This window comes from Physella acuta, unplaced genomic scaffold, assembly GCF_028476545.2.
Source record: "Physella acuta isolate Inbredline_101_S28 unplaced genomic scaffold, ASM2847654v3 ptg000095l, whole genome shotgun sequence".
In the NCBI taxonomy this organism is placed as follows: Eukaryota; Metazoa; Mollusca; class Gastropoda; family Physidae; genus Physella; species Physella acuta.
This window is the reverse complement of record NW_026731615.1, coordinates 29,974-48,128: the sequence shown is the minus strand read 5'-3', so window position 1 is coordinate 48,128 and position 18,155 is coordinate 29,974. Positions and strand designations below refer to the sequence as shown.

Sequence of the window (18,155 nt, the reverse complement as noted above, 5' to 3'; positions counted from 1 at the left end):
TAAAAAAAATGTTAGTGGCTCTTTAAAGCCAGGAAAATTTTGAAAATTGTAACTTTTGGCTCTTCCGCTTCAAAAGGTTGCCGACCCCTGGGCTAGTAGGTAGTATTCACACAAATAATGTTGATCTCTTATTTTGAATGTGTCTTAAAAACTATAAGAACATAAAATTGATGTGAAACTTGATTTTACAGCCCTTATATTTATAATAACAATATTATAATAGCCAGTATATGTCAAGTAACGGGTTCATGTTAAGTAACAGGGGGGGGGGGGGATGAGAGTGGTGAATTTCCTTAAAGTTATATTTACGGTTTTTAAGAATAAGAAAAATATATTCATGAAACCTTTATGTAGAATTAAACACTTAGAGGTGAGTAACTTATTTTTAAAGACAAACCCAAGAAGTTAAAAAAATGAAATTAAACCGTAGAATTAAGACCCTTATGAGTAGCTAAAAGTGACTTCCCTTCAATTTAAATTTAACAGTAGCCTAACAAATGTAGGACAGTCGACAAAGCGGAAGAACCCGTGCATGCTTTAGACGAGGACTCCAGAACTTTATGAACGGGAGGCAGGCAGTAGCCGTAGAATCGCACCATCCCAGGCTGCATCAGTCTTAGACAGCACTTCTGGTCATCCGGGCACTGGGCGTCGATCTCACAAGACCGGTTCATGTTGCTGTAGTCGGTCATGTATTCCTGGGGGCACTCACCGGCTTTGGGAGGGGTCAGAACGCTCTGCTCTGTTGTTCAAAGTAAAATTAGAAGCTTATGTTTGGTTTTTAAAATAAAATAAATATAACAAATCCTTTATAGAAACAAGCTTTTAAGTGCACGGAAAATAAGAAAATAAAATTAATATGCTTTATTTCTTAAAAGCTTAGGTCGCTAAAATATGTCAAAAATCTTATAAGCGACCACAGCTTTTATTATATTTGTTTTAGTGATTCCCAATTAATGAGGTCGTCACAACTAAAAATATTTGCCTTAAAACACAATCCGTAACTCGCGATTTTTGAGAGTTTTTTTTTTCTGCCCCGTGAAAGCAGCCGTCCGTGACAGTATTTTACAGACGACAGCAAGGTCTAAATCTTGTTACTTAGTTTAAAACCATTTAAATACTTTATTAATCTGAGAAAAAGAAAGAAACAGGTTTAGAAAGTTCCAGAATGTTCCTCCTGTCAACTCACGTGTCTGCTGCCAGCAACACCTGGAGATGTTCCTGCCCAACGTCGTGCAGACTGTGCCGTCCGGGCAGTGCTGCGAGTAGCAGTCGACTTCCGTCTTGTGGTCGTCTGCTAAAACCGGAAGTCCTACGGTCGTCCTGTCTCTGAGACTGCACGAGTTGTCATACAACACTGTTGGTCCTAATCATAACGTGGTTTGTTTTTTTTACTAATAAAGTTGTCACATGTTGTACCCCCACACCCCTCCCCCCCCCCCCCAAAAAAAAAATAATAATACGAAAAACAACCTCATTTCATTTATTTGTTTTCCCATACTCACTCAGTGAGCCAAAAAAAAAAAAAAACTCGCTGCGCGTAAAAAATTTGGGCGGGTTGCGGCAAAGCTCGGAGATCCGATACCATAATACATACGCAATTACTAAAAACGAATATAGAAAGTAGAATGGAAGCCCTTTAAGAGGATATGACTTTGCACGCTGTAAAATGTAATTTAATGCTAAAAATTAAAGATTTAAAAGTTTAAAATGCTTTGTTTACATGAAAAAATGATTTTACAGCCGGCAAAATTATATATTCAGAACAGGCGTCCAATTTACCATAAAACTGTTATAATTTAATTAACACTTAAAGTCTGGTATCGGATCGCAGAAATAGAAACGAACGCATACTTAGTTTTGCGTAATGTCGCGGAGCACCCGGCTCAAGTTCAAAGCAGGATTTTGTGTTCATTCGTGGATTACCATGGATTTTTAACAATGTGTAGGTAAGTTAAATGCTTTATATATTATTATCTATATTCCTTTTGTTTATAATAAACTGCTGCTTTAAACCATTTGAATTTTAGTGTCCACTTATGGGTAATTGCTACCCGCTTAAAAAAACATTTACAAAAAAATTATCAAGCCTATTTTAAAACTTCTTTGTATTTAATTTACGATTACCAAAATAAAAAAAAAGGAATGCACAATTAAATCAAAAAGATGTTAAAAAGTGTGATAGAATTTAATTTGTATTGGTGAATGTTATTAATTATTTACATGGACTGATTAAACTTTCAACATATTGTCGATATTTCAAGCCGCTTTTCCGCCATTGTTTTTTTTTACTTTCTCGTAGTGTTGGGTTCAACTATTATAATACCGCAGCGGTTAACAGCATACTTTCAATTTATTGTAGCATTGTTTATTTCGTCTTTCCTAGTTTAATAGTTAACTATTCCATATAAGTGCAGTAATTACATTAAATTTTAGAATACTACGATTGTTAAAAAAAATTTTATCTCTAGAATTATTGAACTGATGACTTTGAAATAAAATGTAGCCCCCTCCCCTTCCATAATAGTTTAGTCCAAAATTGTTTCTAGATCTAAATCTACTTAGATTAGTTAGATTCACCATTGCTTTCATCTTAATATTTAGTAGTAGAACTATCTATAGTGTTTACATTTTCTATCTAAAAAAACACTGAGCAGCCTTACTTTTAATATTATTCTATTAACAGAGCAATATATTAGCAGAAATGAAGGGGAAACTGAAAGGCCTGCCAAAAAATATGTATTGTTTGTGTAAGCAACAACAGGGCTTCTTAATGCTTTTGAAGGGAACCATATGTCAGATGGTAGTATTTTGTGCACTTTGCTTATTATTTATAATGATGAAATGTTACATGATTGATATCTAAGTTGGTATAAAGATATACAGGCCTACTATATAAGTCAGTTTATTTGAAATGCTAATTAATAATTTTTATTCACAGCCCCCCCCCCCCCCCCCACCCCGGCACGCCTTGCGTATTTGGTGCCTGAATTTTTATACATGAACAGGTCCACTTAACATTCATAAAAATATTTAAAAAACGTTACACAATAAACCTTTTGTCTTTTTAAAACATCAAATACATTAATTGTTAACCAATTTTCACGCAAGTTTTTGTTTTGTTTTATCTGGTGTTAAAGATACCAAAACCCTTAAACGTAAAGCCTAAACATTAAACATGCAACTCTAAATATCAATAAACACCAAAATCATAAAAAGCGCAGGCCGAATTTAACAAATCACTAAAGAACCAATAAAATAAAGAGCAACTGAGCACGTGACTTACTTGTCACACACATAACAGCTGGTTTATACGGGGCTTTTTCGCAGGTGGGTTCTTTAATAAATCGACATTGTTGTCCTTGTGGGCAAGTCTAAAAAAACATAATTGATTAATGACGGACACGAATTAAATACCTTTTCAATAGTTCATTTAATCACAAATTAATGATGATGATTGAAATTTTGTAAAGAGAGGGTTTGGGTGTCCATAAAGTAGTTGTAGTAGTAATAAAGTTCACTTCTAACCTGAATGTCTACGGTAGAATTCACCTGTTTCTGTGATCTCTGTATATGAAGAGATAGTGTGGTCAGCACTATGTCCAGCCGCTTTGACTTGAACTCTGATTCTCAGAGACTTAGAGACTTACAGGTTAGCAGTCCAGCTCTCTACCACTAGGCCACTCCGTCGGTGTCGATGAATAACAACAACAAAGTATTTATATCCCACAACCCATTTTGTCAAACTATTTCCAAAAAATTACCCCAAACCTCTCACCCTCATCTAAAAGTACGTCACGAAATTCAGTTCACTTTTTAAATAACTGTAATTTTTTTTCTGAGTTCATTAACATGTTTTATCTTTTTTTTGTTATTAAAAATACACAATAAATATAAATGCTCGATACATTCTGATTCGTCACACATCGTCACCAAAGCCTGAAACTCTATAACCCCCGTGAGATGTAGGGTTATTTATAGACGACCCCTGGTCTAATTTAGAAGAAAATGACAACCATGTTGGTGCAGGGATTCTCGGGCTCTGGGTTACATCGACACACGGGACATCCTTCAGTGTCAACGGCTTGTCCGTGTGAGCAGAACAGATTACAGCTTGGGCCACAGTCTGGTTGATAAATCAAACATGTTAACACAGTCTCTATGATAGAGGCGTAGCGAGGGGGAGGGGGGTGTGGACCACACTGGGTGACACAATTTAGGGGGTTGACACTAAAGCAAAAATAAAGGGGGGGGGGTTGTTTACATCAAGTAAACGTTGACATGTTTGCCTGAGGAAAACGATTTGGTTGAGAATCGTAATAACTTATGTGTTAATCCATGTATGAGGTTGGGGGGGGGGGGGGGGGGGGTGACACAATTTTTTTATAATTTACCAAAAAAAAAATTGATTTTTGTAATTGAAATAATAACTGTTATTGTAAGTCCCCTAAATCCTTTTTCTATGTGGATTCATATATTGTTTGCACAAAATTGACTCCATTCGAAATAAACCGGTAGTGATCTCCCCTAAACTTTCTCGAATATTCTTATATAAAACAACAGGGGATGGAACCTCGGGATATAGACATGATTTTTAATCCATTTTAATACTTAAACTTTTTAAAATAAAATAAAATCTCGTAGACAAAAAGAATTGCACAGCAAGTGAACGCCAAATAAGATGTGCATAATAGTGCGGAATATTATTAGCACTTTCTAAATTCACATGCGTTTTTTGGGAAATCGGAAATAGCAAAAATTTCTACTTCCGGTCAACGGAAATTACTCAAAATTTAATAGAAGGCAGCGAATGCGTAGCCGGGGGGGGGGGGGGGGGGGGGGAGTGAGGACCGCACCGGGTGACACCATTTAGAGGGTGACACCGAGGCAAAAAATAGCAAAATATATAGAGAAAAATGATAATTCCAGTTAATTAAGTGAATGATTCGAGTTTTAAATAGTCTTTTAAGAGGTGCAAATCGAAAGTTTGAGGGTGCAAATCGAAAGTTTAAGGGGGGGGGGGGGGGGTTCAAGTCGAAAGTTTGAGGGGGGGCGGTTGCAAATCGAAAGTTTGAGGGGCCGGGGGTGGCAAATCAAAAGTTTGAGGGGGGATGCAAATCGAAAATTGAAAGTTTGTCCCCGGGAAGGGTCGCTACGCCTCTGGGGGGGGGGGGGGGGGGGTGACACCACTAAGTGCCGCACCGGGTGACACCCGACCTCGCTTACGCCACTGATTGAATGGTATATTTTACTTATATGTGAAATTTCATTTATCTATCTAAAATAGTACTAAAATTACAGGCTTTTGAAACATTGAAAGTAGAAAAAGCTCCACTTCCGGTTATCGGAAATCGCCCAAATTTGAGACGAATATACGAATTTGATATAATACGTATATATTAAATTACATCAACATAACTGTAACGGTAGTTAAGTTATCGTGTTTACAGATAAACACACACACACACACACACACATACACATACACACAAACACAGATAGACATACGGAAAAGATTGCAAAACTATGTTTTTCCGACTCAGGGAGGTGTAAAACGCCGAAATTTGCAAGACTTTCTCTATACTTTGTATATACGAGAAAGTAAAAATGCATAAAAACTTGTTAATAACAAGCTAATATGTAATAATGCGCCAAAAAGTAGAAAATAAATGATTTCTTTTAAATATATTACTAGACTACCCGTCATCCTTTGGATAACTGTGGGTTTCGGGGGTCATCCATAAAAAAAAACCATCACCTCTGTCACTTATCGTCGCAAAAAAAAACAGACCCCACATTCAAATAGACGTCACACCTCAGACGTTTTAATCTTTTAAAAACACCTATTTCGGCTGACCATGGATCTGACAACACTATCCCTTTTTATGCTGAGATCATAAAAACGGGTCAACTCTACCTTACCTGACCAGTGTCCCCCCAACTTAGACATGTTTTTGTCTTTTAAAACACCGAATAGAGTTTCTTCTCGGGAGGAGGGAGGTGAAAGTGTGAGGGCTCCTCCCCTCCCCACGAAGAAAGTCTACCGCCCCTGCCCCGGAGAAAAAAGTCTGGAAGAAACACTGACACCAACATAGGCTGAGCATAGGTCTGACCACATTACCCCTTCATATGTTGACGTCACAGGTGAACTCTACACCTACCCATCTCTACTTCGCCTGCCCAGTGTCCCGCCAAGTCTCAGACAACATCTTTTTATCGTTTACAAAAAGTTTCCGACCGAGCTTGGCTCTCACCACACTATCCCTTCATATGCCAAGAACACAGAAACAGGTGAACTCTACTTCACCTGCCCCGTGTCCTGCCGAGTCCCAATAGACAACTTTATCATTCACATCTATAAAAAAAATAACAAAAATAAATATTAATATTTACAAGATGTGTTTTGAACCCGTACCACACACACGGTTAGCGATTACACTATCAACTCACCTATCTGGAAAGTTACAATTCTAAGCAAATTTAGCGGTATAGAATCCTTGTATGAAACTTAAGTTACGCAAATAGGCCCTAGAGCGAACATTTCAAATTTAATATTATCCCGAATGAGCCTATTCCATAGCTAAACAAACAAAGATTTATATAAAGTAAAATATTAAGGCCTGAAATAGTTTAGTATATCTAGATAGAGCTAGATCTAGAATTTAAGTTAAGTCTATAATTTTGCAAAATTAGCGGTATAGAAGCCGAGTATGAATCTTAAGTTTCGCAAATGGGCCCTAGATCGAGCATTTCCAAATTAGCATTTTCCATAGCTAAACAAACAAAGATTTATATAAAATAATAAAGGTCTAAAATAGTTTAGTATATAGAAACTCATTATTATCTAAATCTAGATAGAATTATCTATATTCTAGATCTACGACTGGTTTGCTTAAGTCTAGTTTTTTTTTTGGATTGTATTTTTAACTAATAAATCTTTGGTTTGACCTAGATTCTAGATCTATAAATAACTTTCTTGGACAGATTGTAGAGCTAGAGAAATTTATTGTAAAACTAAATGAAAAAGACAGTTGAAAATTGACATAAGTGTTGGAACGTAATAAAAACAGCAAACGGACGTATTGTTAAAGTTATAGCCGACAGAAAATTAGCTTTATAACGCGTTAAAGATCTGAATAAGATACGAAATCTTGTATTGGAGCCGCCATTTATTGTACTGAAAAGTAAACAAATCATGTGACGTCACTATTCACTCAAAGTAAAGTCGTTTTTCTAAACTTTTAAAATTAATGTGGTTAATCTACCAATTAATAAATCAATACATTAATTAACGTCTTTAAATAAATTTTCAAATAACAGTCTGTCTGAAAACAAAAATTGTTCTCTACTTACATACTATTTTACAGCTCTCCACATAGAGCAGATTCTCTCCATTACCCAATCAGACAAAAAAAAAACAAAAAAAAAACAACAAATAAATATTCAAATATGTAAACAAACTTGAGTTTTAGTAGTACAGAGATAATACACTACTATTTAAACATCTATAAAGAAAAGTATGGGTCACTATATTATCTATTGGATACCTTTACTAATATTTAGGAACGTTTTCCATGCATTTTTACAAGCTTTTATTTAACTTGCTTCCTCTGTCGTCCGTCATTGATCGAAACTGCCTTGCAAAATTTCGCGCACTTCTAACTGACCGAATCGTCTCAAACTTGTCAGTTTTCTCCTTTCAATTTTTCAAAAGTACTAGAACTTGAGTAATATTTCAGATAGATAAATAAAATTTCACACGTAAAAGATTTGATTCTCTGCCTTCTATCAAATTCTAGTAATTTCCGTTGACCGGAAGTAGTAATTTTCGCTATTTCCGATTTCTCACAAAACGCATGTAAATTTATAAAGTACTAATAATATTCCGTACTATTATGCACATTTTGTTTGGCGTACACTTGGTGTGCAATTTTTTTTACGAGATTCCATTCTACTTTAAAATGTTTAAGTAATTAAAAATAGATTGGCAATATTGTCTATATCCCGAGTTGCCATCCCCCGTAATGTTATATAACAATATTTGAGAAAGTTTAGGGGAGATCACTCCAGCATTTTTTTGTCAGTGTATGTGTCAGTTGATGCTGATATTCCCTCAGCGGGGTTGGGTCCCCGCATCGGCTTGTAATGTATATGCAAAAGTAATGAGCGCGGCATTAAGGCTTGTTTATGCAAAAGTACCTAGTTTATACAACAGAGCTCTCCTTCAATCTTGTATAAGCAATAGTGCCACAATTCTGTCTTTTACACAGGAAACAAAACCAGGGGTGGAGGGGGGTGTTAAAGTTTATGACAAAATTACAAAAATATACTAGCCTACACACGTTTTTCATCGATTGATAGTCTTCTTGGAATTGTGCAGAACATAGTGGGTACCGGGTAAACCAAATAGCAAGTGTGGTCCAAAATAGGAAATCCTTGCAGGTAGTGGAGGGATCCAGAAAGTCTGGGTAATCTCCCAGCAATTTTATCTAAGCTTCTAAAAGCAGATTTTAAATGCAACAGTAGTGTCTTTTTCCCTTTACCCAGTGGTAAATTTGTCACAGACGCATGTGGTGCGTGGACTGTGGTGTTTTGTGTATATTGGAGGGTGTAGTGTATTTTTTGAGGGGTGGTGTGTGAAGGTGCAGTATAGGATGTTTGGGTGAGTTCGTAAAATTGTCGTTCATGTTGTCGAGCTGTGTAAGGTGGTGTGGGTTTCAATTGTGTATGTGTGTGGAATGGTGAATCGCGTAGATGGTGTGGGTTGAGTGATTGGGTTTGGATTGTGAGGGTGAGCCTTGGGGTATACTTTGTGGGTGAAAAAGGGATGTGTTGTGTTCATCTACCGTAAAGTTACATAACGTAAGCAAAGGAGTCCTTTTTTTTCTCTTTGAAAATTAAAACTTTTATACTAGAATTCAATTTAAAAAAATAATTATAAAAGCAAATGGAAATCCAGTTTCTATTCTACTGTAGAGATGATTATATAATATATTGAATAGCTTTACTGATATTTCGGAAGAGGACCACGCTTTTCTTTATAGTTATTTAAATAGCTTGTGTAACATTATTATATATTTCTTCTTTTTAGTGAATTATTACATATAAGCTTGTTATTAAAATATTTTTTATGCTTTTTTTTTTCAGTACTTTTAAATCTGTAATATAATGCAGTTTCATGACTAAACACTATTGCGCACACATTTTTAATGTGAGACTTAAAATCTGCCTATAATAATAGTAGACAGCTATTTATTTTGTAAAATAAAAACTGATTTGTAATCTATCGTTTTAAGCAGTTTTTTGTGAGCATGTGTACACAATGTTAATGAAATATCTTAAGCAGTTTTTGCGGGACTATTTTGATAAAAAGTAACATACGGTCGTTTAATTGATAAAGCCATTTGATAAAGCGTTTGTGTTTGCGTTTGAGTTTGTTTTGCGTTTGTGTTACTTTTGTGTTTACATTTTTGTTTGCATTTGTGTTTGCGTTTGAATTGTGTTTTTCTTTGTGTTTGTGGTCGCGTTCTGTTTGTGTTTACATTTGTGTTCTTTTTTTGCGTTTGCATTTGCATTTGTGTTTGCGTTTTTGTGTACTTGTGTTTGCCTTTGTGTTTTCTTTTGTGTTTGTGTTTAGTTTTGTTCTGTTCCAAAGGTGGTGCATTTAAAAAAAAATCACCGTGCTGGAGCACGGGTATGCAGCTAGTCTATAATATAACGCTGCTGGTAGTGTGTCAGTCCGTCATCGCTATAGGCGCGGACGCCCGGGTAAACGTGTTGTTTGGCTGCGGTTTAAATTACGCTTTGGGTTTGTGGAGGAGAGATGTCTGGGTGGACGTTCATGAGAGCGACAGATCACATTTTTTTCTGTAATTTTAATTTCGTGAATATCCATATTCACACCAAAGTGCTACCGACACCCGCGCGCAGCGCGTTGCGCTGAAGAAATTTTCGACCCAATTCGGTGACCCGCACTCGCGGTAATACTCATATCCACACCGTAGCGAAGCACGGGTATAAGCTAGTTAAAATATAATGCAATTACGTCAGTTTCTAGTCAGTCATTTCTTTACGTTACACAATTAAAGCAGAAAACAGTTACATCAATGTGTATATCCTTATCGCTTTCTACTTTCGTAACTTTAACTGCTTATTAAAATATAATACTCTAGCTTAAAACGATGGTTTTTTTTTAAATCTTCACCCCTTTTGGTATCCCTCAGGATCCCCGCCTGGGGCGGCTCCCCCCCCCCAGCTCCGACACTTTATGGAATCTCCAATTTTAGCCTTTAAGAGGGTACTTTACTTTTTAACGTTACGCACCTTTTTTAGCCTGACACTGACACGTCAGACAGCCTCCCTTGTCCATGACCCTCTCAAAACCAGCGGGGCAGAATTCCGTGACGCACGTGAGCGGCGCGCATCTGACGTCATCTACAAATAAACCATTGTTTTACATAGTGACCTCTAGCCGGACGGAGGTGAACTGTACAGAGTTTCTTCCAGGCATCTCTTCGGGGGGGGGTGGGGGGCAAGTCCCCCCCCCCCCCCGAATTTTTTTTACCGCCCCCCCCCCCCAAATAAATGAAATTTATATAATTTATATAGTAAATATATACTTTTAACAGTGTCCGCCCTCCCCCCCCCCCCCCCCCCCCGAAGAAAGTCTACCGCCCCCCCCCCCCCCGAAAATTTCAAGTGCCCCCCCCCGGAGAAAAACGTCTGGAAGAAACACTGGAACTGTAGCCGGAAATCAGTGAACATAAGTCTGACACACGTTTGTTAACTTCGATAAAGACTGTTGGGTATCTAATTTTGGCTGGCTCTATGTTAAAAGAAATCTGCTGGCGATTAAGTCACCAGTGCAATAAATAAAACACGCCACAAACAAATGTCTTCATAGGCTTTTAAAAGCGATACAATATAGGAAGTGTTTGGAAAAATCTGGTCTATCTCTGGTCACTGGTCAGACACAACAGTTTTGTAACAGCATCAGAGGAGTAGCGAGCATTCCCGGCGCCCAGGGGACAAACTTTCAATAAGCCCCCCCCCCATGTATTTTTTTAAATATTTATAATGCAAAACTGCAGCTAAAATGAGCTTTTATGTTTTTTCCCAACCCATTTTGGCGCCCCATAGGGTCGGCGCCAGGGGACATATGTACCCCCCTCCTCCTCGCTACGCCTCTGAACAGCATGCCATCTGCTACTGCATAACCATAGTAGGATAAAATCACGTTCGAATAATGGAACTTTGACAATAGGGCCTACTCACTCTCAGGGACACACGAAGCCTCTCTTTGACAAGGTTTGTCTGCACATGCAGTTTCTCTAGAGATACAGGCGTAGCCTTCTTTACACACCTACGTCAGAACACAACATGTTAAATAAAACCTTTAAAAAATGTAACGCAAATATTAATTATAAAAAACGAATGGTACAGATTTTCTAGTTGTTACATTACTTAAACAAAGGTCTCCCGAGTTAACCTTAGTATCTTATTCTTATTTACAGACAGCTCAGACGACACGTCCTTTCCCTCACAGTACACATCAGCTATACTGTAAACACTGAGTATACAAGGGACATAACTTCGATATACATCTTAACTAGGGACGTATCGATAACTAACAAGACATAACGTAACATTTGTAATTTCAACTTTCAAAAACACGAACCCACTGATTGTAGGAAAAAAAAGTCACAGGAAAAAAACAGGAAAAAAACCACAGAAAAAAAAGTCACAGGAAAAAAAGTCACAGGAAAAAAGTCACACGAATAAAAGTCACAAATGTATGTTTACATAGAATTTGTTAATACTTATATGTATTACGCTAATCAACGCGATTAATTAAAAGTAATGTAATCATTTTAGATATATATGCGTACTTTGTATACATATAGTAATATTTATAACACATATAAGATTTGAGTATAAAGTTTGTAGGTTTTAAATGTAATTTTTTTCACATAATATTTTAAAGAATTTAATATGATGTTAGAACCTTCTTGGTTTCAATCTTGGTTTTTAAATATTAACTTTAAATTAGCGTGAAATGGCATAAATACAAATTTAATGTGACTTGCTGTCTTCAACTAATCACAACAATAGTTCAACCACCTTTACTGCCCACATTTATCACGCTCTTTACGTAACAAAACCTAGGATCAAAAGAGAAAGCCGACACGGTTCAAAAGTTGTGACTGACGCAAAACGTAAACAAAACACAATATGTACGGACAAAGCCGGCAGAGGAGAAGCCGACCAAAATAAAGCCTATGGCTAAAAACCTTAGCAAACACAATGATGAGTCTAAATTTATTTTATGATAGTTTTCCACCGTGTATTTAACTAAATACGTAACTTATGTTGACGTTGCTATGTACATTATCTTACAGTATTTTAACTTATTATTGGTATAAACCAGGGGTCTCCAAACTACGGCCCGCGGGCCGGATGCGGCCCGCGAAGTCTTCTCATCCGGCCCGCGGAGATCTTTTTGTCAAAGGAAACATTGTTTGTTGGTGATGGCTGAGGAACTTTGCCCTGAAAAATCAAAGACATGCCTTGAATCTTGAAGAAACTGGCCCCCGAACTAAAATTTGATAGCTAATGCGGCCCTCGGACTGTAAAGTTTGGAGACCCCTGGTATAAACCATAATGCTTTTACAGTTTATAAATATGCTACTGAAGAAAATTACTAAGAACATTAATAAACACCAAAATTGTACAATTATTAATAATGAAATCAAAATATTTCTTAGAATATTTCTGTGACTTTTTTCCGATAAAATCTTTCTTTTGTGACTTATTTTCTGTGACTATTTTTCCTAGCAAAAACTGTGACTTTTTTCTGTGTTTTTTTTTTCCTGTAACGTTTTTCCTTTCACCGAAAAACTACCACATGAACCCTTAAAACACTCACCGAATGAGCCCCCACATACGAACCCCTTGACCCACCCACCCCTTGAACTACTTACCACCTTCTCGCAGGGGTCAGGTAGAACACACCTCCTGATACAGCCCATGTAGCAACACCTAGCACTCAGCTGACAGTCCTCATCCCTCCGGCACTCGTCTTGCACCTTGACGGTCTGCGAGGGCTGGATGATGCAGGTCTGGGGTAAGCTCGGACATGTCCACGTCACATCAATGCCCAGCTAGAATCAAGAGAGCCAAACAACACCAGCGATAATTTTAAAGATTTTCATAGAGCTGTTAGGCGATTGATTTTATTTTGAATTATAGTAATTTAAAAAAAAATTTCATTCGTTTCTGAAAAAAAAAAACCACGATAATACTTTAGATAACAGTTTTTATCTAACTTTTATAGAATAGCATAATAATCTTACAATTATGTTTACTAACAATTAATGTGACATTCGATCATATATTTTATGAACAGAACAGTTTTGAGTTCTTCCAAGAACCTTAATCTTAAACATGAACCAGAAAGTTAAAAATAAAATAAATAACATTCGTGTTTAAACACTCAAAAGTTAGGCTTTTGATTATGATTTATAACTTATTTATTGTAACTGCTTTTGTCTGTTAAAATGGCAATGATCCAGTTACGGTTAATCGTAAGAAAAATCTAAAACAAAATATCTACTTACCTTCTCTGCCAGCCCCATCGTTACCAAGGTAACCAGAATTATAATAGTTTTCATACGTTTTGTATTTTCGTTCCGAAATATATAAATCATAAATTCTAAATGTGACGAAATCCTATACTTTATCCACACATAAACTGAAGAAGAGTGCTAAATATGACAATATATCTCACTTTAAAGTAAAGCTGTTTAATGTACTAGATCAGTGGTTCCCGAACGTTTTCGAATGGAGACCCCTTTTTATAAAAATTAAATGACCCGCGACCCCTATCTATCTATATACTACTAAAACTCAAGTTTGTTTACATGTTTGAATTTGTTTTTGTCCGTTTGGCTACAGGAGAGAATCTGCACTATGTGTAGAGCTGTAAAATAGTATTTGGGTAGAAAACAACTTTCTTTTCTAAACACATTGCAAATCATAAACTAATTTAAAGACGTTAATTTATCTATTGATATATTCATTGGTAGATTAACCACATCAATTATGAAAGGTCAGAACAATGACTTTACTTATAGTGAATGTGAAAAAAAAACATTTGAATTGCGTCTTGAACCCGTGCCACCCACAAAAAGTGCACAAAAAGTCATCATTGGCGTACACAGCCTAGATAGCTAAGGTGTTAGTGTAATAGGCTTACATGCAGGTGGCACGAGCTCAAGACACATCATGTCAAATGCCGTGGATAGTGTGGTCAGAGCCATGCTCGACTGAAATCTATTTTTTAAACGATAAAACATGTTGTCTGAGACTTTGCGGAACACTGGGCTGGTGAAGTGGAGTTGGGTAGGTGTAGAGTTCAGCTGTGACTTCAGCATATGAAGAGATAGTAAGGTCAGACACATGCTCAGCCGAAATCTGTGTTTTCAAAGACAAAAACGTCTGAGGTGTGACGTCTTTATGAATGTGGGGTCTGGTTTTTTGTGACGATAAGTGACAGACGTGTTTTATTTTTATGGATGACCCCCGAAACTTACAGTTATCTAACTAGATAACTACAGTTATCTAACTAGATAACTGGTAGTCTAGTAGAATAAAGGAGACAAAATTAGTAATGAAATTAATAAGCACTAAAATAGTATTTTGTCGTAGCTTTTTAATTTGAATTATTCTTAATAACTGTTTTAATACGATGAGTGAAATTACATGCTATTTATAACTAGCCTCAACATTCGCATTTCAGTTTTTTAAATGCCAACCTCATTTCATTCCGAGCATTTAATTTATTTCTTTGATTTGTTTTTAAATGGAAAAATGATAAAAATCTATTATCGCAAAGATATGTAGGCACAAAAGAAACTAAAACTCAAAAGGCAATCAATCTCACGTTTGGATATGAATGGTGAAGACTACACTAAAATTGTTTGAGCAGTTTTTCATTTAGCACTGTACTTGACTCGGAATCATTCCGCAAATTTAAGAATTCATCTTTTAATTCATCGGGAATGCTGGCTCAACGGAAGCAGAAACTGATTTACATTTAACCCAGATTCTTCTTTTTGCAGCTCAAGTTTTTATTTATCTCACAATCAGATTCATCTACCACAATGCACAGTTTCTCAAACATGACAATATTTTCAAGATTTATTTTTCTTCGCCAATTTTACAGCTTTGATAATATTCGTTCATTTTCTCTGAAGCTTCAGATTAAGCTTATGTTGATTTTCGAATATATCTGCTAGGTATGATACTCTCTCCAACCACTCTTTGTGGTTAAAGTTTGTTTCCCTTGCACTTCCAAGAACACAATGATTTCATCTTTCAGTTAAAAAATACGATTCACAACTGTTCCTTTACAGCGTACTGTAGTGTAGAAAAGCAGAACCTCGTGATCTGAATTCATGTCTTTGCACACATTTTTTTAAAAATAGAAGGGTGTTGAGGGTTCCATATTTAATATAATTTACTTCTTTTATTATCAAATTAAATGCCTCATCAACAATCATCCAGTTTAAAAAAATCTTATTAATTTTCTTTATAATATCTTCACTTTTTTGTAGTAGTTTCAAGTTCACTACAACCCCCCCCCCCCCAAAAAAAAAAACCAAAACAAAACAAAACTTCTTTGGTATCATCTGAATGAATATATTTCTCAAAGACAAGCAACTACGTATACGAACTCACGTCTGTTAATTCATCATCTTGAAATGAAAACAATGGTGAAAGATTGATTTAGTTCAAAATATGTTCTTGAACATCTACGGACATAACTGCTATATGCCGCGGAATAGTATTATTAGACAGATATATTTTTTGTATCTTTACTGCACTGGAATGCCAAGAATTAATTTCACCATCTTCAACATGCAGGGTTTGATTTGATGTTTTGTCCTACTGTGTGAGTTTTCGTTTTTTTCTTGAAAATTTCTAATGCGACTTTATATGAAGCTTGCACTAATGCTGTACTTCCTTGGTAAAAACTTCTTGTTCGATCAAATCTCTGGCATTTGCAATTATCTTCTTGCCGATGAAAGAACTCATTTTTTTGTGTGTTCTGAATGAATCGTCTAAAAATGATGTTTTAGCTTAGAAAGTTTCATAGACTCATGACTGAGAACAACTTTGCACAGTACGCGTTGTTTCTTCTGTATTCCATTTCTAGTGATGTTAGTAAAGCCGAACTTCAGAGATTATTCTTTACGATTTTTGTTTCATTGCTAGCGCTTGTGACCTACTTAGGTATCATTTTATCAAGTGTTAGTCGTGGTAAGAAGTGTTTAAGTTTTCATGAAATTGTAAGTTGTATTTTCTACATAATTATATATTTTCTACATTGTATTTTATTAATTAAACTCGTTACATTTTAGAAGATTTTGGTACTGATTAAAAGTTCTATTAGATTCAGGAATTCTTTATATTTATAATTTCACCCTACACATTAGATAGCGAGTTTATAAAGATGTGTTGTTTCTAGTAGTCTTTTTTATAGTTTTCATTTAGTTCATCAGTCCAGAAACCAACCCCGAAAGAATCCAAGTGTTACGTGAGATAAATCAGTCGTAGAAGTACGTAACAGGTTTAATCTACAAGTTGGCGACCCCCCTGGGGATCGCAACCCACAGTTTGGGAACCCATGTACTAGATAGTAAACAATCGTTACATTTATAGGCCTATGTACGAATCTATTTCAAAACGTGAGGGGGATGTAAAGAGTTGTTGACATAGTTTGTACGAAAAGCGAGGCTACACTACGGCTAAAAAAATGGCTTCGATTTTCATGTGGGAAAATGGCAGCTGTGGGCGAAAGTCTACTTTATTATATTTTATAGTCCAAAGATTTTTACAATACAGTTATTTTTCTTCTAATAATCGTTTAGCAGGTCTTCAAAAAGCATACAATTTGAATCTTGTTTTGTAAATTTAAAGCGAATAAAACTGTTTTCTCATTTTATTGATTGTTTTTAGACATAATTTTGTACTGTTTATCTTAGTATGCGTTTTAAAAAAAAAGTAAAATAAATGAATAGTTTTTAAGTATTCGATATTGTTGATTGTTGGTGTGTTAGCTAAAACTTCAACATCCATATGCGCATCACACTACTTGCTTGTATCTAATACTTTTCTCTTGGTTCAGATTAAGTAACTCCAGGAATGAAACAAGCGTAAAACTAAAAACACGAACTTTATTCAAGTTTCAAGAAATAAAACAACAAAAGACGTTTTTAGTATAGATATTTTAAATTTTGAAAAGACAACACATTTTGTGGACTAATGAACATATGCATTCAATTTAAAATAAAATAGATAACGGATAATTTACAAGAAGTACAATAAAAAATTGACAATAAGGAACCTGTTGCTGATACATTTTTTGATGTATTAGTACCTATTAAAAGATAGTTGCAGAGACAATACAAATTATCGCTTATCCATTAATCCTTTCCCCATTTCTAGACGTGTTTCTTTCATTGCATACAATGCCTTTTAGTAAATAATTGGCATTGTATAATCACCACAATGGACTGGTGTGGTTTCAAGGTAGAGCGTAGGGCTAATAACCCAAAAGACTCACGTTCGGATCCAGAACTGGAATCCGTATGATGTTACTGAGTTTATGACAGACATTAGGGAACTTACAGACGTATTGGCGTAGAAGTATTGACAGCACTATTCTTTCATACGCCGTGGCCGAAGTAATGTTGTATCACTATTATGTTTCAGCACTGTCTAAAAGTGAGAACTGTAAAAATAATGTATAACGTTTGTCGTGTGAGTTGTGGAACTTGTATTTCAACATTTTAGCACCACAAATCTTTAAAATGGAATTAGTTAAATCAAATTAGCTTTAACATTAAGTGTCGCGTTTGTAATTTGTCAAAAACTATTGTCAAAATAACGAATACATATAATTATGGATAGTCTGCACGACTTACAAAACTACAGACCTTAAATCTGTTCAGAATCTTTGTAACTGCTTAAATTTAAGTAGGCCTACTCGAAAACATTTAACATGGGAAACAATGTAAAAATATTATTAAAACAACATCAACATAACATACAAATGTAAATATGTAGGTACAGAAAATCTAAAAATCTAAAGA

The 18,155-nt window shown here is 35.7% G+C and overlaps 1 protein-coding gene across 1 annotated transcript; it reads right to left on the bottom strand.

The window, feature by feature from the left end:
• Positions 1 to 96: 96 nt before the first annotated feature.
• Positions 97 to 13,774, bottom strand: LOC131929790 (keratin-associated protein 10-5). The gene is made up of 8 exons (XM_059286175.1): positions 13,617 to 13,774; positions 12,981 to 13,160; positions 11,275 to 11,362; positions 10,324 to 10,434; positions 4,017 to 4,126; positions 3,287 to 3,374; positions 1,190 to 1,366; positions 97 to 742 (listed from the first exon to the last, which is right to left on the bottom strand). The coding sequence occupies exons 1-8, from the start codon at positions 13,704 to 13,706 to the stop codon at positions 480 to 482; spliced, it is 1,107 nt and encodes a 368-aa protein (XP_059142158.1). The 5' UTR covers positions 13,707 to 13,774; the 3' UTR covers positions 97 to 479.
• Positions 13,775 to 18,155: the final 4,381 nt, after the last annotated feature.

Bases quoted from the DNA above. Each gene is read 5' to 3' on its own strand.
- LOC131929790 (XM_059286175.1), bottom strand. From the start codon at position 13,706: ATGATTTATATATTTCGGAACGAAAATACAAAACGTATGAAAACTATT. The intron at 13,161-13,616 runs GTAAGTAGATAT...TCTTGATTCTAG, and splicing joins CGATGGGGCTGGCAGAGAAG to CTGGGCATTGATGTGACGTG. The intron at 1,367-3,286 runs GTAAGTCACGTG...CGTTATGATTAG, and splicing joins AGCTGTTATGTGTGTGACAA to GACCAACAGTGTTGTATGAC.